The sequence below is a fragment of the Coenobita brevimanus genome, chromosome 9 (genome assembly GCF_032717465.1).
Source record: "Coenobita brevimanus isolate Jiangsu-jjx chromosome 9, ASM3271746v2, whole genome shotgun sequence".
Classification (NCBI taxonomy): domain Eukaryota; kingdom Metazoa; phylum Arthropoda; class Malacostraca; order Decapoda; family Coenobitidae; genus Coenobita; species Coenobita brevimanus.
In genome coordinates, this window is record NC_136962.1 from 947501 (window position 1) to 968002 (window position 20502).

General features: G+C 43.9%; 2 protein-coding genes across 2 annotated transcripts in view; both read left to right on the top strand.

Annotated features, from left to right (window-relative positions):
- Positions 1 to 1174, top strand: part of Hem (Nck associated protein 1 Hem) — a 30038-nt gene extending 28864 nt beyond the window's left edge. Inside the window, exons 24-25 of the mRNA XM_080279954.1 lie at positions 291 to 380; positions 1070 to 1174. Coding sequence (XP_080136080.1) covers positions 291 to 380; positions 1070 to 1174 — 195 coding nt within the window. The remainder of the gene's footprint in view (positions 1 to 290; positions 381 to 1069) is intronic.
- Positions 1175 to 4101: 2927 nt separating this feature from the next.
- On the top strand, positions 4102 to 15169 carry RpS21 (ribosomal protein S21). Its single transcript, XM_080279958.1, has 5 exons — positions 4102 to 4129; positions 7380 to 7527; positions 8549 to 8620; positions 12779 to 12834; positions 15134 to 15169. The coding sequence occupies exons 2-5, from the start codon at positions 7414 to 7416 to the stop codon at positions 15141 to 15143; spliced, it is 252 nt and encodes an 83-aa protein (XP_080136084.1). The 5' UTR covers positions 4102 to 4129; positions 7380 to 7413; the 3' UTR covers positions 15144 to 15169.
- The last annotated feature ends 5333 nt before the right edge of the window (positions 15170 to 20502 follow it).

Here is a 20502-nt window from a genome sequence, read left to right on the forward strand (position 1 = left end):
GAGGGATGAGGAGCATGTCAGGAGGAGGGAGGAGGAGTATGTAGGGAGGAGGATGCTGGAAGTGGAGTTACCAGGCAGGAGAAAGAGAGCAAGGCCAAGGAGAAGGTTTATGGATGTAGTGAAGGAGGACATGCGGGTGGTAGGTGTAGGGGAAGAAGAAGCAGAAGACCGAGTAAGAGGGAGACGGGTGATCCGCTGTGGCGACCCCTAAGGGAAGAGCCGAGAGGAGAAGAAGAAGAATTTGGGGCATCCGGATCTTAGAGGGATTACCGTATTGACCTGCATTTCAGCTGGCGTCGTCGAGTCTTCTCCGTTTGGGCCGGGAGAACGACAAGGACGTCATTAAGAACAGGGACGCTACCTACATCTTACTCCACCAGGTGCGTAGAGCCCCCCAAACACCTCTTCTTGATTGATTTAGTCTGAGGTATGGCTGGTCGATATTCTTGTGTATGTTATTTATGCAGAGTGTGGTGATATTGGAAGGAATTTTTTCGTATCCCAACCACTCTCTTCCTCACACACTCATCCACCATATCCCTCCACCTTCTCCTTGGCCTACCTCGCCTCCTCCCTCCTTCACCTTCTCCTTGGCCTACCTCGCCTCCTCCCTCCTTCAAATTCATCCAGCCAGCTTGATCTCTTGTCAGTCCCCTAGCCTCACCGACTTCCATACCTCTCTTCCTCACACACTCATCCACCACATCCCTCCACCTTCTCCTTGGCCTACCTCGCCTCCTCCCTCCTTCACCTTCTCCTTGGCCTACCTCGCCTCCTCCCTCCTTCAAATTCATCCAGCCAGCTCGATCTCTTGTCAGTCCCCTAGCCTCACCGACTTCCATACCTCTCTTCCTCACACACGCATCCACCACATCCCTCCACCTTCTCCTTGGCCTACCTCGCCTCCTCCCTCCTTCAAATTCATCCAGCCAGCTCGATCTCTTGTCAGTCCCCTAGCCTCACTGACTTCCATACCTCTCTTCCTCACACACACATCCACCACATCCCTCCACCTTCTCCTTGGCCTACCTCGCCTCCTCTCGTACTTTCCAATTTATATTTTTTCCAGATTGTGGTTGAGTCTCCATTCCTCACCATGGATTTACTTGAAGCCTGTTTCCCTTACGCCCTGATCCGAAACGCGTATCACACCGTGCACAAGACCGATCATTGAGTTTTTGAAATTTCTCTCTCTCTCATTTTGAAGTTTGAGCAACAGTGGTGTAAATATAGTATCTGTTATTCTATTCACTTAAGGAAGGCATGGTAAGCAAGATAAATCACCTAGGAAATGGTGTTAGGTAGCTTTGGTGATATTGGAAGGATTTATATAACACAGAAGAGGACAGTAAGGTGTAATAAACAAAATAAATCACTTAGGAAAAGATGTTAGGGAGCTTTATGCAGAGAGACAATATTGGAAGCATTTATATAACACAGAAGAAGACAGTAAGGTGTAATAAACAAAATAAATCGCTTAGGAAGAGGTGTTAGGGAACTTCAGTAACTGATTATTTATATGTGAAAAGTGTCTGAGAATGAGAAGCTAGAGATTGAGCAGCATGGAGAAGGAACGAGGTCATAGAGTGTGACCTCAGGGATAAGGTAATGAATAGGGAGGCTGCCAGAGATCGAGCAGCATGGAGAAGGAACGAGGTCATAGAGTGTGACCTCAGGGATAAGGTACTGAATAGGGAGGCTGCCAGAGATTGAGCAGCATGGAGAGGGGATGAGGTCATAGAGTGTGACCTCAGGGATAAGGTACTGAATAGGGAGGCTGCCAGAGATTGAGCAGCATGGAGAGGGGATGAGGTCATAGAGTGTGACCTCAGGGATGAGGCACTGAATAGGGAGGCTGCCAGAGATTGAGCAGCATGGAGAGCTGGCAGGTGACCAAGGCTGACAGATAGATAAAATGGATAGATAGATAGTGAATGTCCCTACTATGCATAAAAGTGATTATTATAACTACATTCCTTTCCCTCTAGAATAATTCACTCACTGGCAGGCATCGAGAACAGTGAATCCAGTATTGTCTAACCCTTTCCCTGTACTATATATAAGTTTGAGCCAAGTAAAGGTGAAAGGAGTATATATCCAGTATAATGTATGCTAATTATATAGATAGATAGATAGATAGATAGACAGATAGACAGCACTTAGATTTTCAGAGTTCAATTTAGATCTAGGAGAAAATAAATCACTTGTGAAAAGGTGTTAGGGGTCTATTCTTCTCGGTTAAGGAAGCTTCCTAACACCTATTCCCTAGCAACTTATTTTTGGATATGCCTGGTTAATATCTTTTTGTGTGTTATTTATGGAAGGATTTATGTAACAAAATAAATCACTTAGGAAAAGGTGTTTGGGAGCTTTATGCAGAGTATGGTGATATTGGAAGGATTTATGTAACACAGAAGAGGACAGTAAGGTGTAATAAAATAAATCACTTAGGAAAAGGTGTTAGGGAGCTTTATGCAGAGTATGGTGATATTGGAAGGATTTATGTAACACAGAAGAGGACAGTAAGGTGTATTAAACCAAATAAATCACTTAGGAAAAGGTGTTAGGGAGCTTTATGCAGAGTATGGTGATACTGGAAGGATTTATGTAACACAGAAGAGGACAGTAAGGTGTAATAAACAAAATAATTCACTTAGGAAAAGGTGTTAGGGAGCTTTATGCAGAGTATGGTGATATTGGAAGGATTTATGTAACACAGAAGAGGACAGTAAGGTGTAATAAACAAAATAAATCACTTAGGAAAAGGTGTTAGGGAGCTTTATGCAGAGTATGGTGATATTGGAAGGATTTATGTAACACAGAAGAGGACAGTAAGGTGTAATAAACAAAATAAATCACTTAGGAAAAGGTGTTAGGGAGCTTTATGCAGAGTATGATGATATTGGAAGGATTTATGTAACACAGAAGAGGACAGTAAGGTGTAATAAACAAAATAAATCACTTAGGAAAAGGTGTTAGGGAGCTTTATGCAGAGTATGGTGATATTGGAAGGATTTATATAACACAGAAGAGGACAGTAAGGTGTAATAAACAAAGTAAATCACTTAGGAAAAGGTGTTAGGGAGCTTTATGCAGAGTATGGTGATACTGGAAGGATTTATGTAACAGTGAGGAGTAAGAAGCAGAATGAGTTGCTTAGGAGAAGGTGTTAGGGAGCTTCCTTGACTGATGAGGGCTGTAATGGAGAGGTATTGGAGAAGAGTTTACAGTAATGGATGTGCTAAAGTGTACAGTAGTAGCACATTTCCTGTAATTCATGTACTGCCTAAATAATTCTTCCTGTATTTCCTGTGTAATTCTTTTTGTACAATGTGTATTGATGTATTAAAATTACTGTTATCTTTTTTGAATTCAGTTATCCTTTTAAAAATATAGAGACTGACTAGGAGAGTGTGTGTGTGTGTGTGTGAGTTTGAGAGGGAGGCCAAGGATGAGTTGGAGGGATGGAGTGGAGAGGATGAGGAACTGACTGGGAGAGTGTGAGTGAGGTGGAGAGGGAGGACAAGGATGAGATGGAGAGATGGAGTGGAGAGAGGGATTGATGATGGGGTGGAGTGGAGAGGAGAGACTGACTTGAAGAGTGTATGTGAGTGGTGTGGGGAGGGAAACCAAGGAAGAGATGAAGGGATGGGGTGAAGAAATGTATGAGAGAGGGGGAGTGGGGCATGAAGGAGGAGGGGGAGACTGAGGATGAGATGGAGGGATGGAGTAAAGATACGAGAGAGGGGGGAGGGCAGCCAAATAACAAAGAAATGGCATTTATAAACAAAAGATGGAGGTATATCTTCTCTGAGTTATATAAATTCGCCTGGTAAGTGAAAAATATATTGAATGAGGTAATAGAACCTGATACTACGTTATTTATAAATTGATATGGCCATACTGTTCAAAAATATATTCAAAAAATTGGATGTATGTAATAGTACCAACACAGAAAAATTGCTTGGAGTTTGAAAATAAAGTAGCTAGAGTTTTCCCGACCATAAAACGGCTAAATTAATGGAAAAATAAAAAAAATCTATTGGTTTTGTGATCCCGAGTAAAATTTTCATAATGGATTTCTGTCTTGGTCGTTTGTTTCCTCTTCGCCCTGACTCCCTCGTTGCTGGTGAGTGATGCACGTGTTACCCTTATTTTAGGCGATTTAGGCTAATTTAGGAGGGTAATTGGCATTCCTTGGTGATTATTTTATGTCCTCAGGTATTTGGATTATTTGAGGCGGTGTAATTATAGTTTTTAATTGATGAAAAGGAGTTAAAATGGGAATGCAATGTGTGTGATTCCCTCGATTTCGGTGAGTCGATGTGTTCACTTATTTTGGCGAATTTAGGTGAATTTTTAAAAGTAATTGCTATGGTTTGGAGTTTTTCTACGCCCAATTATATGTAGAATAATTAAAATCGTGGTATTTGATGTTAAAATCCATGGAAATTGATATGTAATTGGGTGGAAATGGAGAATGCGATGTTTTTGTCCTCGTCTCGCTTGCCTCCAGACTTTTTATTAATTTTAGAAAACTTTTATGGATAATAGCTCATTTTGGGTATTGAATTTATCCATTATTATCTAGAATTTTTGTCAGCCATGGAATTTGATGCTTAATTGGGCTTGGGTGAGAGAGAAAATGGAAAATGTAAGGCTTGTTCCTCTTGCTTCTCTTCCCTATTATTTTCAAGAGAATTTTTATAGGTAATTGCAGTCGTGTGGCTTTAATTACATTCTCAGTTTTTCTAGATTAATTAGGTGGTTGGTGGTGGCGACCATCATCCACTCACTTGATGTAGTGCTGCCTACTTCTTCCCTAGCCTTTATCATTCTTTTTCTGTGCCTGTCCTCCTCTCTTCCTATTTCTCACCATCATCCACTCACTTGATGTAGTGCTGCCTACTTCTTCCTTAGCCTTTATCATTCTTTTTCTGTGCCTGTCCTCCTCTCTTCCTATTTCTCACCATCATCCACTCACTTGATGTAGTGCTGCCTACTTCTTCCTTAGCCTTTATCATTCTTTTTCTGTGCCTGTCCTCCTCTCTTCCTATTTCTCACCATCATCCACTCACTTGATGTAGTGCTGCCTACTTCTTCCTTAGCCTTTATCATTCTTTTTCTGTGCCTGTCCTCCTCTCTTCCTATTTCTCACCATCATCCACTCACTTGATGTAGTGCTGCCTACTTCTTCCTTAGCCTTTATCATTCTTTTTCTGTGCCTGTCCTCCTCTCTTCCTATTTCTCACCATCATCCACTCACTTGATGTAGTGCTGCCTACTTCTTCCTTAGCCTTTATCATTCTTTTTCTGTGCCTGTCCTCCTCTCTTCCTATTTCTCACCATCATCCACTCACTTGATGTAGTGCTGCCTACTTCTTCCTTAGCCTTTATCATTCTTTTTCTGTGTCTGTCCTCCTCTCTTCCTATTTCTCACCATCATCCACTCACTTGATGTAGTGCTGCCTACTTCTTCCTTAGCCTTTATCATTCTTTTTCTGTGCCTGTCCTCCTCTCTTCCTATTTCTCACCATCATCCACTCACTTGATGTAGTGCTGCCTACTTCTTCCTTCATCTTTATCATTCTTTTTCTGTGCCTGTCCTCCTCTCTTCCTATTTCTCACCATCATCCACTCACTTGATGTAGTGCTGCCTACTTCTTCCTTAGCCTTTATCATTCTTTTTCTGTGCCTGTCCTCCTCTCTTCCTATTTCTCCCATCATCCACTCACTTGATGTAGTGCTGCCTACTTCTTCCTTAGCCTTTATCATTCTTTTTCTGTGCCTGCCCTCCTCTCTTCCTATTTCTCACCATCATCCACTCACTTGATGTAGTGCTGCCTACTTCTTCCTTAGCCTTTATCATTCTTTTTCTGTGCCTGTCCTCCTCTCTTCCTATTTCTCACCATCATCCACTCACTTGATGTAGTGCTGCCTACTTCTTCCTTAGCCTTTATCATTCTTTTTCTGTGCCTGTCCTCCTCTCTTCCTATTTCTCACCATCATCCACTCACTTGATGTAGTGCTGCCTACTTCTTCCTTAGCCTTTATCATTCTTTTTCTGTGCCTGTCCTCCTCTCTTCCTATTTCTCCCATCTTTCCTGTCACTTCTTATTGCTTTTCTTTCCTTTACAGGTGGCTTTACATTGAGTGACAAGCCAAATGGTTTCCTGTAAGCCAAGAAACCATTGACAACGCTGGGTGGTAACCATATAACCAAACCATACGTGCTGCCTACGTGTCAACAAGTGGGTTGGTGGAGGGTTAGTGCCCCTCCCTGTAAAACAAATAACTTAGAGTCAAATGGCCACCCCTTATGGGATTATGGTGTCTGGCAATAGATAGATAGATAGACATAAAACAACTCAAAGACAAACGGCCACCCCTTACTGGATTATGGCGTATGGCAATAGATAGATAGATAGATAGATAGATAGATAGATTTGCTGCTGACTCTGTTCAAATTCCACATCAGATCTGGAATTTGGCATCAGTGTGTGTGGAATATATTGCAAATGGACTAAGCCATCTCAAAACTCAGTTATGCTGGAAGATCTCTCATCGCCAGTCACCAGTTGCACCGTCTGAGCGTTTCTCTCCTCATTCATGCAGGTTTTTCAGCCCTTGGCCACCCTGTTTGGGATACATGGCGTCTGGCAATGAATGAATGAATATATAGACCTCTGGAATTCTCTTATCAGGTGATGCTGTTAGCGCTGACTTACCTGTGTCATTTATGAAGTCCGTCCACTCACAAATAGGCCACAAACAAATCCTCCACGTCGCCCTGTCCCCCGCCATTTCACTGCCCCGCTCCCAACACACCCCTCTCTCTCATGTACCTCTACACCCCATCCCTCCATCTCATCCTCGGCCTCCCCCTCCCTCTTCCCCCCTCCACCTCACTCACATACACTCTCCTTGTCAGTCTTTCACCCTCCATTATTGATAATTTTGTTCAGAAATGGTGTGTCTCTCCCACAAGTATTTACACATTCAGTAATTTTGTCCACATAGGACGTTTCTCTCTCTACTATATACATTCCTCATTCGTTACTTTCGTCCAATAACGGCTTTTGTCTCTATATATTTACCTTTTTCCAGCTTTCTTATTGATATTTACATTCCTCTGTCTTTAATTTCGTCCAATAATGGCTTTTCTGTCTAATATTTACATTGTTCCGGCCTTCTCACCGCTATTTACGTTCTTCCTCCGTTACTTTCGTCCAATAATGGCTTTTCTGTCTAATATTTACATTGTTGCGGCCTTCTCACTGCTATTTACGTTCCTCCTTTGTTACTTTCGTCCAATAATGGCTTTTCTGTCTAATATTTACATTGTTCCGGCCTCCTCACTGCTGTTTACGTTCCTCCAGCCTATCGTAGTGCCGCCGCAGCACCACAGCCGCCATGCAGAACGACTCCGGTGAATACGTGGATCTGTACGTGCCCAGGAAATGCTCCGCTTCCAACCGCATCATCCACGCCAAGGACCACGCCTCCATTCAGATTAACATTGCCGAGGTGAGCTGGGGCTGTCTCCCTCTGTCTGTATTTCCCTCCGCCTATGACCTCCAGTGTAGGTAGGTAGGGGGGTAAGTTAACTAATACTCCCAGTCCTTCATGTATGCAGCAGGTCAACTCTGGAACTGTCTCCCTCTGTCTGTATTTCCCTCCGCCTATGACCTCCAGTGTAGGTAGGGGGGCAAGTTAACTAATACTCCCAGTCCTTCATGTATGCAACAGGTCAACTCTGGAACTGTCTCCCTCAGTCTGTATTTCCCTCCGCCTATGACCTCCAGTGTAGGTAGGGGGGTAAGTTAACTAATACTCCCAGTCCATCATGTAAGCAACAGGTCAGCTCTGGAACTGTCTCCCTCAGTCTGTATTTCCCTCCGCCTATGACCTCCAGTGTAGGTAGGGGGGTAAGTTAATTAATACTCCCAGTCCATCATGTAAGCAACAGGTCAGCTCTGGAACTGTCTCCCTCAGTCTGTATTTCCCTCCGCCTATGACCTCCAGTGTAGGTAGGGGGGTAAGTTAACTAATACTCCCAGTCCATCATGTAAGCAACAGGTCAGCTCTGGAACTGTCTCCCTCAGTCTGTATTTCCCTCCGCCTATGACCTCCAGTGTAGGTAGGGGGGTAAGTTAACTAATACTCCCAGTCCATCATGTAAGCAACAGGTCAACTCTGGAACTGTCTCCCTCTGTCTGTATTTCCTACTGCCTATGACCTCCAGTCTTTCAAACGCAGTGTGTCCAGGCATCTTAAAATGAACAGATCTTGAATTTGTCATGTTTTTGTTTCTTCTTGGAGGGAACAGTTTGTGGCTCCTGGCCTTGGGTTCCTTCTTCCTTGCATTATTATTATTATTATTATTATCATCATCATCACTATTATAACTATTATCATTATTATTATCATTATTATTATTATTATATCATTATTATTATTATGATTATTATTACTATTATTATTATTATCATCATCATCACTAGTATAACTATTATCATTATTATTATTATTATTATTATTTTCGCAGGTGGACGAGAGCACCGGCCGCATGACTGGCTCGTACAAGACCTACGCCATCTGTGGTGATATTAGGAAGATGGTGAGTCCTTAACACTATACAGGAGGTGGTTTAGTTTTACCTGAGAAATAGTCCTAACCCCTTTCAGCTCAGTTGATGGCCAGGTGTAGTCAGATTGGAGGCTTGATTTGACTAGTAACCAAGGAGACTCATTCCTAACCCCTTTCAGCTCAGTTGATGGCCAGGTGTAGTCAGATTGGAGGCTTGATTTGACTAGTAACCAAGGAGACTCATTCCTAACCCCTTTCAGCTCAGTTGATGGCCAGGTGTAGTCAGATTGGGGGCTTGATTTGACTAGTAACCAAGGAGACTCATTCCTAACCCCTTTCAGCTCAGTTGATGGCCAGGTGTAGTCAGATTGGAGGCTTGATTTGACTAGCAACCAAGGAGACTCATTCCTAACCCCTTTCAGCTCAGTTGATGGCCAGGTGTAGTCAGATTGGAGGCTTGATTTGACTAGTAACCAAGGAGACTCATTCCTAACCCCTTTCAGCTCAGTTGATGGCCAGGTGTAGTCAGATTGGAGGCTTGATTTGACTAGTAACCAAGGAGACTCATTCCTAACCCCTTTCAGCTCAGTTGATGGCCAGGTGTAGTCAGATTGGAGGCTTGATTTGACTAGTAACCAAGGAGACTCATTCCTAACCCCTTTCAGCTCAGTTGATGGCCAGGTGTAGTCAGATTGGAGGCTTGATTTGACTAGTAACCAAGGAGACTCATTCCTAACCCCTTTCAGCTCAGTTGATGGCTAGGTGTAGTCAGATTGGAGGCTTGATTTGACTAGTAACCAAGGAGACTCATTCCTAACCCCTTTCAGCTCAGTTGATGGCCAGGTGTAGTCAGATTGGAGGCTTGATTTGACTAGTAACCAAGGAGACTCATTCCTAACCCCTTTCAGCTCAGTTGATGGCCAGGTGTAGTCAGATTGGAGGCTTGATTTGACTAGTAACCAAGGAGACTCATTGCTAACCCCTTTCAGCTCAGTTGATGGCCAGGTGTAGTCAGATTGGAGGCTTGATTTGACTAGTAACCAAGGAGACTCATTCCTAACCCCTTTCAGCTCAGTTGATGGCCAGGTGTAGTCAGATTGGAGGCTTGATTTGACTAGTAACCAAGGAGACTCATTCCTAACCCCTTTCAGCTCAGTTGATGGCCAGGTGTAGTCAGATTGGAGGCTTGATTTGACTAGTAACCAAGGAGACTCATTCCTAACCCCTTTCAGCTCAGTTGATGGCCAGGTGTAGTCAGATTGGAGGCTTGATTTGACTAGTAACCAAGGAGACTCATTCCTAACCCCTTTCAGCTCAGTTGATGGCCAGGTGTAGTCAGATTGGAGGCTTGATTTGACTAGTAACCAAGGAGACTCATTCCTAACCCCTTTCAGCTCAGTTGATGGCCAGGTGTAGTCAGATTGGAGGCTTGATTTGACTAGTAACCAAGGAGACTCATTCCTAACCCCTTTCAGCTCAGTTGATGGCCAGGTGTAGTCAGATTGGAGGCTTGATTTGACTAGTAACCAAGGAGACTCATTCCTAACCCCTTTCAGCTCAGTTGATGGCCAGGTGTAGTCAGATTGGAGGCTTGATTTGACTAGTAACCAAGGAGACTCATTCCTAACCCCTTTCAGCTCAGTTGATGGCCAGGTGTAGTCAGATTGGAGGCTTGATTTGACTAGTAACCAAGGAGACTCATTCCTAACCCCTTTCAGCTCAGTTGATGGCCAGGTGTAGTCAGATTGGAGGCTTGATTTGACTAGTAACCAAGGAGACTCATTCCTAACCCCTTTCAGCTCAGTTGATGGCCAGGTGTAGTCAGATTGGAGGCTTGATTTGACTAGTAACCAAGGAGACTCATTCCTAACCCCTTTCAGCTCAGTTGATGGCCAGGTGTAGTCAGATTGGAGGCTTGATTTGACTAGTAACCAAGGAGACTCATTGCTAACCCCTTTCAGCTCAGTTGATGGCCAGGTGTAGTCAGATTGGAGGCTTGATTTGACTAGTAACCAAGGAGACTCATTCCTAACCCCTTACAGCTCAGTTGATGGCCAGGTGTAGTCAGATTGGAGGCTTGATTTGACTAGTAACCAAGGAGACTCATTCCTAACCCCTTTCAGCTCAGTTGATGGCCAGGTGTAGTCAGATTGGAGGCTTGATTTGACTAGTAACCAAGGAGACTCATTCCTAACCCCTTTCAGCTCAGTTGATGGCCAGGTGTAGTCAGATTGGAGGCTTGATTTGACTAGTAACCAAGGAGACTCATTCCTAACCCCTTTCAGCTCAGTTGATGGCCAGGTGTAGTCAGATTGGAGGCTTGATTTGACTAGCAACCAAGGAGACTCATTCCTAACCCCTTTCAGCTCAGTTGATGGCCAGGTGTAGTCAGATTGGAGGCTTGATTTGACTAGCAACCAAGGAGACTCATTCCTAACCCCTTTCAGCTCAGTTGATGGCCAGGTGTAGTCAGATTGGAGGCTTGATTTGACTAGTAACCAAGGAGACTCATTCCTAACCCCTTTCAGCTCAGTTGATGGCCAGGTGTAGTCAGATTGGAGGCTTGATTTGACTAGTAACCAAGGAGACTCATTCCTAACCCCTTTCAGCTCAGTTGATGGCCAGGTGTAGTCAGATTGGAGGCTTGATTTGACTAGTAACCAAGGAGACTCATTCCTAACCCCTTTCAGCTCAGTTGATGGCCAGGTGTAGTCAGATTGGAGGCTTGATTTGACTAGTAACCAAGGAGACTCATTCCTAACCCCTTTCAGCTCAGTTGATGGCCAGGTGTAGTCAGATTGGAGGCTTGATTTGACTAGTAACCAAGGAGACTCATTCCTAACCCCTTTCAGCTCAGTTGATGGCCAGGTGTAGTCAGATTGGAGGCTTGATTTGACTAGTAACCAAGGAGACTCATTCCTAACCCCTTTCAGCTCAGTTGATGGCCAGGTGTAGTCAGATTGGAGGCTTGATTTGACTAGCAACCAAGGAGACTCATTCCTAACCCCTTTCAGCTCAGTTGATGGCCAGGTGTAGTCAGATTGGAGGCTTGATTTGACTAGCAACCAAGGAGACTCATTCCTAACCCCTTTCAGCTCAGTTGATGGCCAGGTGTAGTCAGATTGGAGGCTTGATTTGACTAGTAACCAAGGAGACTCATTCCTAACCCCTTTCAGCTCAGTTGATGGCCAGGTGTAGTCAGATTGGAGGCTTGATTTGACTAGTAACCAAGGAGACTCATTCCTAACCCCTTTCAGCTCAGTTGATGGCCAGGTGTAGTCAGATTGGAGGCTTGATTTGACTAGTAACCAAGGAGACTCATTCCTAACCCCTTTCAGCTCAGTTGATGGCCAGGTGTAGTCAGATTGGAGGCTTGATTTGACTAGTAACCAAGGAGACTCATTCCTAACCCCTTTCAGCTCAGTTGATGGCCAGGTGTAGTCAGATTGGAGGCTTGATTTGACTAGTAACCAAGGAGACTCATTGCTAACCCCTTTCAGCTCAGTTGATGGCCAGGTGTAGTCAGATTGGAGGCTTGATTTGACTAGTAACCAAGGAGACTCATTCCTAACCCCTTTCAGCTCAGTTGATGGCCAGGTGTAGTCAGATTGGAGGCTTGATTTGACTAGTAACCAAGGAGACTCATTCCTAACCCCTTTCAGCTCAGTTGATGGCCAGGTGTAGTCAGATTGGGGGCTTGATTTGACTAGTAACCAAGGAGACTCATTCCTAACCCCTTTCAGCTCAGTTGATGGCCAGGTGTAGTCAGATTGGAGGCTTGATTTGACTAGTAACCAAGGAGGTGGTGAGTTGGAGTGGAGAATTTTGAAAGAATTAGTGAAGGTATGATAGTTTTATATGAGAGAGAATGGAGAGTGAGAGACTAACAAGGAGAGCATATGTGAGTGAGGTGGAGGGGAGAGAGGGAGGGGGAGGCCAAGGATGAGATGGAGGGATGGGGTGGAGAGGTATATGAGAGAGGGGGGTGTGAGCTGGGAGCAGGGCTGTGTAATGGCAGGGGACAGGGTGACATGGAGGTGATTTGTTTGTGGCCACCCCTTATAGGATTAAGGCATCTGGCAATAGATAGATAGATAATTATGGCTTCTCATTGTTATTTTTGTTAATCCTCATCTTGTTTCTCTCTCTCTCTCTCTCATGACAATATAATCTCTCTCTCTCTCTCCAGGGTGAATCGGATGACTGTCTCGCTCGGCTGGCAAAGAAGGATGGTATTTTGCCCAAGTAAGTTGTTATTATTATTATTATTATTCTGTGGTAGGTGGGGGCACTCACCATCCACTCACTCGATGTAGAGCTGCTTTGGGTGTTTGTCCTTTCCTCTCTTCCATCCTTCCTCTTCTGTCTTTCTTTCCTTCATTCTTTCCTCTTCCTTCTGCCTGTGGGTGACTTTACACTCCCTCTTCTGTCTTTCTTTCCTTCATTCTTTCCTCTTCCTTCTGCCTGTGGGTGACTTTACACTCCCTCTTCTGTCTTTCTTTCCTTCATTCTTTCCTCTTCCTTCTGCCTGTGGGTGACTTTACACTCCCTCTTCTGTCTTTCTTTCCTTCATTCTTTCCTCTTCCTTCTGCCTGTGGGTGACTTTACACTCCCTCTTCTGTCTTTCTTTCCTTCATTCTTTCCTCTTCCTTCTGCCTGTGGGTGACTTTACACTCCCTCTTCTGTCTTTCTTTCCTTCATTCTTTCCTCTTCCTTCTGCCTGTGGGTGACTTTACACTCCCTCTTCTGTCTTTCTTTCCTTCATTCTTTCCTCTTCCTTCTGCCTGTGGGTGACTTTACACTCCCTCTTCTGTCTTTCTTTCCTTCATTTTTTCCTCTTCCTTCTGCCTGTGGGTGACTTTACACTCCCTCTTCTGTCTTTCTTTCCTTCATTCTTTCCTCTTCCTTCTGCCTGTGGGTGACTTTACACTCCCTCTTCTGTCTTTCTTTCCTTCATTCTTTCCTCTTCCTTCTGCCTGTGGGTGACTTTACACTCCTTCTTCTGTCTTTCTTTCCTTCATTCTTTCCTTTTCCTTCTGCCTGTGGGTGACTCTACACTGAGTGACAAGCCAAATGGTTTCCTGTACACCAGGTAACCATTTACTACGCTGGGTGGTAACCATATAACCAAGTTATGGCACCTGGTGGTTTAGTGGGTAATTAAGGCACTTCAATCGGATTGAGCCGGTGCAGGTTTATATCCAAGGGATGGTTGGGGTTTATTGCTCATGTAATGCCACTCAGGGATGAGTGAGGCTGGTCACTCTCATCTTAAATATCAGCACCAACTGCCTAGCCCCGGCCTCCTACGCTCCTCATGGGGCAATGTAGGATTGGATGATGGGTGGATTATTATTACAGGTCTCCCTCGTATTACGTTGTATTGTTTACGATATTTCGCATTTACGATCCATCTTCTTTAGTACCAAGTGTTCATTTTACGATTGAGCTCCCTGGCATTTACGATTGGGCATGTGGAAATCCCGCACTCACAGGCAGATCAGCTGAGAGATGCGTGGCATACCCGCCCCACCCACACAGTTTCCCGCGCTTGTGCCAGTCTGTGTGCGTCGGTGCCCGTGAGATTACTCTTTCTCCTGTTCTTCATATTTTGCACCCCTAGTGATGTGTTGTAAACGCCCTGGAACATCTGATGCTGGTGATGTGAAGCCAAAGAACGTCCTTATCCCTGGAGTCTAAGCTTAACGTTGTGAAGAGGCACGATGCAGGTGGGCGGGGGCAAACTCCATCGCTCGTTCCATGAGTCTTAAGTCGAATGTATCGTCTGTTATAAAGCATGCTGTCAACATGAAGAGAGCTGGGGAGACAAGCACGACTCTATCTATCTATCTATCTATTGCCAGACGCCTCAATCCCGTTTGGGGTGGCCACAAACAAATCGCCTCCAAGTCGCCCTGTCCCCCGCTATCTCACTGCCTTGCTCCCAACTCACACCCCCCTCTCTCATATACCTCTCCACCCCATCCCTCCATCTCATCCTCGGCCTCCCCCTCCCTCTTCCCCCCTCCACCTCACTCACATACACTCTCCTCGTCAGTCTCTCCCCCTCCATCCCCCCAGCTCACACCCCCCTCTCTCATATACCTCTCCACCCCATCCCTCTACACGACTCTACAATACATAAATCATCATCATTATTACTGCATATTAGATCACTTTAAGTCAATGGCCACCCTTTGTGGGATTGTGGCGTCTGGCAATAGATAAATAGATAGATAGATCAATTGTATGGGTCTTGGCTTCCTTATACACGAGTCCAGGAACGCATCCCTATTGTAAAATGAGGGAGACCTGTATCATTATTATTATTATTATTATTATTATTATTGGATTGGATGATGGATGGATTACTATTATTATTATTATTATTATTATTATTATTATTATGTTGAAATAAGTTCTTACGACAGACCTTACAAATTAGATGACTTACGACTCTGAAATCATCGTAAGTTTGTTCAGGAATAATTTAGTGTGGTAGTACTCGTGTTTGTAATAATAATAATCGTTTTTCTCTCCACAGGAACTACTAGATGCAATAAATTTGAAAAAATATATATATGGTCATTATTTTTGTCCTATGTGGTTATCCATTCTATCTATCTATCTATCTATAGCCCGACGCCCTAATCCCGCAAAGGGTGGCCGCAGACAAAACGCCTCCAAGTCACTCTGTCACCCACCATTTGACTCCCCTCCCCCCAACTCACCCCTCCCCTCCCTCATATACCTCTCAACTCCATCCCTCCACCTCATCCTCGGTCTACCCCTCCCTCTCCCTCCCTCCACCTCACCTACATACACCCTCTTAGTCAGTCTTTCATTCTCCATCCTCTCCACATGTCCAAACCACCTCAGTGTATTATCCATTATAAAATTTGCTATATTTATTAATCAGGAACTTGGAAAATTGGTGTGGTGATATATAAATCCCCCCAGTATCACCAAAGCTCCCTGACACCTTTTCCTAAGTGGTTTATTTTGTTTATTACACCTTTACTGTCCTCTTCTGTGTTACATAAATCCTTCCAATATCACCATACTCTGCATAAAGCTCCCTAACACCTTTTCCTAAGTGATTTATTTTGTTTATTACACCTTACTGTCCTCTTCTGTGTTACATAAATCCTTCCAATATCACCATACTCTGCATAAAGCTCCCTAACACCTTTTCCTAAGTGATTTATTTTGTTTATTACACCTTACTGTCCTCTTCTGTGTTACATAAATCCTTCCAATATCACCATACTCTGCATAAAGCTCCCTAACACCTTTTCCTAAGTGATTTATTTTGTTTATTACACCTTACTGTCCTCTTCTGTGTTACATAAATCCTTCCAATATCACCATACTCTGCATAAAGCTCCCTAACACCTTTTCCTAAGTGATTTATTTTGTTTATTACACCTTACTGTCCTCTTCTGTGTTACATAAATCCTTCCAATATCACCATACTCTGCATAAAGCTCCCTAACACCTTTTCCTAAGTGATTTATTTTGCTTATTACACCTTACTGTCCTCTTCTGTGTTACATAAATCCCTCCAATATCACCAAAGCTCCCTAACATCTTTTCCTAAGTGATTTATTTTGTTTATTACACCTTACTGACCTGTGCTTCACAAATCTTTTCAGTATCACCATACTCTGCATAAAACTCCCTAACACCTTTTCCTAAGCAGTTTATCTCATGTTCTGTGTTGTATTAAAATCACTTAGGTACATTCTTTGGTGAGAATAAGGTCACAGTAACATTCCCTTTATCGTGGTAGTGTGGTGAATATTGTGGTAAGGCAGATGGCGAGAAGTGTGTTAGGTAAAGGAGTCAGATGATGAACAGGATGAAGTTGCCTTGGAAATATTCACTTCATCGTGGTAAATATTGTGGTAGAGAAGATGGGGAGAAGTGTGTCAGGTAACTACTACTGCTGCTACTACTACTACTACTACTGCTACTACAACTATTACTGCTGCTGCTGCTGCTCTGAAAGATGAAGAAGTGGAAATGTTAGAAGGAGAAGTGCCGACAGGGAGGCCAGGAAAATAATTGATTAGACAGGAAGTTTGTGTCTCTCTCTCTGTCTCTCTCTCTCTCTCTCTCTCTCTCTAATGGTAGGGCATCATTTGAGTTTACCGGTATATTTTCCAATCATCAATCTCTCTCTCTCTCTCTCTCTAATGGTAGTATTTTTTCTAGCCATTAATTTCTCTCTCTCTCTCTCTCTCTCTCTCTCTCTCTCTCTCTCGTCATGGCCTTTATATATACTGTTCTCTCATTATCATACGAAAAGCTGTATGTATTTGAAGTGAAGGGAGGAGAGGGAGACCAAGGATGAGATCGTGGGATAGGTTGGAGATAACGAGAGAATTGGAGAGAAGGCAGCCTAATAGGGATGGAGAGGAGAGGAATTGGAGGGAAGACAGCCTAATAGGGGTGGAGATGAGAGGAGTTGGAGGGAAGACAGCGTAATAGGGGTGGAGATGAGAGGAAGTGGAGGGAAGACAGCCTAATAGGGGTGGAGATGAGAGGAGTTGGAGGAAAGACAGCGTAATAGGGGTGGAGAGGAGTTGGAGGGAGGGCAGCCAAATGCTTATTAAACGGGTCCATAATTCAATATGTCCTGTTTTATGTAGTGATTTTTTTTTTGGGGGGGGGGAAGAAAAATTAGGCCAGATTTATGCAAGTTTAGTTAAGAATATACATGCGATCCCTGACATCTTGCGCGCCACGGAATAGGCGGGAAAATTGAAACTCAGTCACCCTTCAGAAGTCAAGGGTGAAGGGTGGACGCTCTGCCATTCAAGAGGACACTTAGGAAGGAAGGAAATATGCAAGAAAAGGAGAGTATAGTGAGGAATTCCATCATGAGGTAAGTTTGAAATAATGATGCGTATTGTGGTAACGTAGTAAAAATGGTAGAGAAGAGGAATTTGAAAGATTTATGTTGAAACGAATGACAAAGACGACGCAATTATAATAGTAGATCTATATTAGGTAGAATTTAAAATATATATGAGATTTGGTTAATTTAATTCAGGGAGATATTTCTGAGTTTAACAATTTAGGATAAAAAGATTTCGTAAAAGGAACCGTAAGGAATTCAATTTTAGGTTGAGATTTTACTATTGCTATGGATGTAAACCCGATAGACTGCAGGCTGACTCGTTGCCCTCTTCCTGCAGTCCACCATCTTCCTTTTGGGGGTTAGGGAGAGTTGGGAAGGTGCAGAGATGGGGTTAAGGAAGCTCCCGATCACCTTTTCCTAAGTGATTTATTTTGCTTATTACACACTGTCCTCCTCTTTGTTACATAAATCCTTCCAGTACCTCCATACAGTACATAAAGCTCCCTAACACCTTTTCCTAAGCGATTTATTTTGTTCATTACACACTGTCCTCTTCCTTGTTACGTCTATCCTTCCAATATCGCTTTACTCTGGATAAAACTCCCTAACACCCTTTCCTAAGTGACTTATTTTGTTTATTACACCTTACTCTCCTTTTCTGTGTTACATAAATCCTTCCAATATCGTCATACTCGGCATAAAACTCCCCAACACCTTTTCCTAAGCGATTTATTTTGTTTATTACACTATTTTTCTCTGTGCTGCATAAATCCTTCCATTGTCATCATACTCTGCATAAATAACGTACAAAAGGATATCATTAACCAGCCATAGATAAAGATAAATCGCTTAGGAAGAGGTGTTAGGGAGCTTCCTTTACTGAGATGGGGCTAGGATTCCGATAGCTTGGATGGTGAAGGAATGAGTGTGGCCCATTTAATATGCTGTTATTCTCTCTCTCTCTCTCTCTCTCTCTCTCTCGACCCTACCCCACCCTATCCGCAGGTTAAAGAGACGGAATGATGATGATAATGATGATGATGAGGATAATAATGATGATGGCAGTGATGATGACAGAGATGGTTATGATGATGATGATGATGATGAGCGAAAGGAAGAGAGTGGAAAAGATCATTGCTTCTAGAACAGCAAATATCAAAGGAATTTTTTAAACAACCCCTTTCACCCATCTCTCGTATATAATTTCCATTTTATTATTATTATTATTATTATTATTATTATTATGGATTATCGTGAGCGGATGCAAAAATCGAGGGAAGACTAGCATCCTCTCACCTCTCATCATATTTATCAATACTCCATTTTTCCGAAGCCATTATTTCTCTATGGTGGATTATTTTGACCTCATATATATTTTTTCAACGGTTTCGTAATTCAAATAGCCTTTTCCAGACGCTCACGTGATATATAATTCCACGACTAAGAAATCAATGGCTCGGTGACGCATAGGGACCTTCAGCTGTGGAGTCGTTGTAGTTGCCAATTCAGCGGCCATTTTGCTAGATTTCGCGCGTCACCAATTTAGCGCCCATATATAAATGATACCTAGCTATATTTTGGGCCTTTTTGGAGATTTCGGAAATATATATTGGAATCTTCTGCAACTATAAGAGACATTATGGAAATTCTATCGCTCATTCGAGAAATATTTAGGAGTTATTATAGTGATAGGAAGCGCTAGGAGGAAGACTCTGAGGTGGTTTGGCCATGTGGAGAGTTTGGAGGGTGAGACTGATGAGGAGAGTGTGTGAGTGAGGTTGCGGGGGAGAGGGAGGGGGAGGCCGAGGATGAGATGGAGGGATGGGGTGGAGAGGTATATGAGAGAGGGGGAGGGTGTGAGTTGGGATCAGGGCAGTGAAATGGCGGGGGACAGGGCGACGTGGAGGCGATTTGTCTGCGGCTACCCTTTCCGAACTAGGGCGTCGGGCAATAGATAGATAGATAGATAGTCTTGTGCTACAATTAAGCGCTCCCAGAACATACTCAGCGGCATTTGTGACTCAGGATTGGCAACGCTGATCGGTGTAAACAAACTGTGGTTGGAAGCGGTGTGGTGACAGAGGCGCCACCACAAATATACATCATTTTTGTCATTCCCACCGTTTTTTTTGGGTCCATACGCATTTTTTTGAGACAATATAACCACATGAGGATAAGAAAATACAATTGTGAGGTGAGATACTGAGGAAAGTGAGGGAATTCGAAGACAACATGAGCGAGGCAGGACTGGACCGGGTAAGTAATGACAAGTATTTATCCCATGACTGAGAGACTAACTAGGAGAGTATGTGACTCAGGTGGACTTGAGGGAGAGGGGGAGGGAGGCCGAGAATGAGATGGTGGGTGTGTAAAATTTGACCGGAATAGAGAGGTGTATGAGAGGGTGTGTGTCGAGTTGGGGGGATGGAGAGACTAACTAGGAGAGTATGTGACTCAGGTGGAGGAGGAGAGGGGGAGGGAGACTGAGAATGAGATGGTGGGATGGTATAGGGAGGTGTATGAGGGGGGGTGAGTTGGGGGATTGAAAGACTAACTAGGAGAGTATGTGACTCAGGTGGACTTGAGGGAGAGGGAGACCGAGAATGAGATGGTGGGATGGTATAGGGAGGTATATGAGAGGGAGTGTCTGTGAGTTGGGGGGATGGAGAGACTAACTAGGAGAGTATGAGTAAGGTGGAGGGGGGTGAGGGAGGTGTTGGCTGAGGGTGAGATGGAGGGGTGGAGTGGAGAGGTATATGAGAGAGGGGGGTGTAAGCTGGGAGGGATGGAGAGAGAGAGACTAACTAGGAGAGTGAGTAAGGTGGAGGGAGGAGGATACTGAGGATAAGATGGAGGAACAGAGTAGAGGTATATGGGAGTTGGAGGGATGGAGAGTGAGAGACTAACTAGGAGAGTGTACTGTATGTGAGGTGGAGAGAGGGAGAGGAGAGGTATATTCTATGAGAGGGCAGTGTAAGTTGGGAGGGATGGTGAAAGACTAACTAGGAGAGTGTATGTGAGTGAGGAGGGAGGGGAGAGAGGGAGGG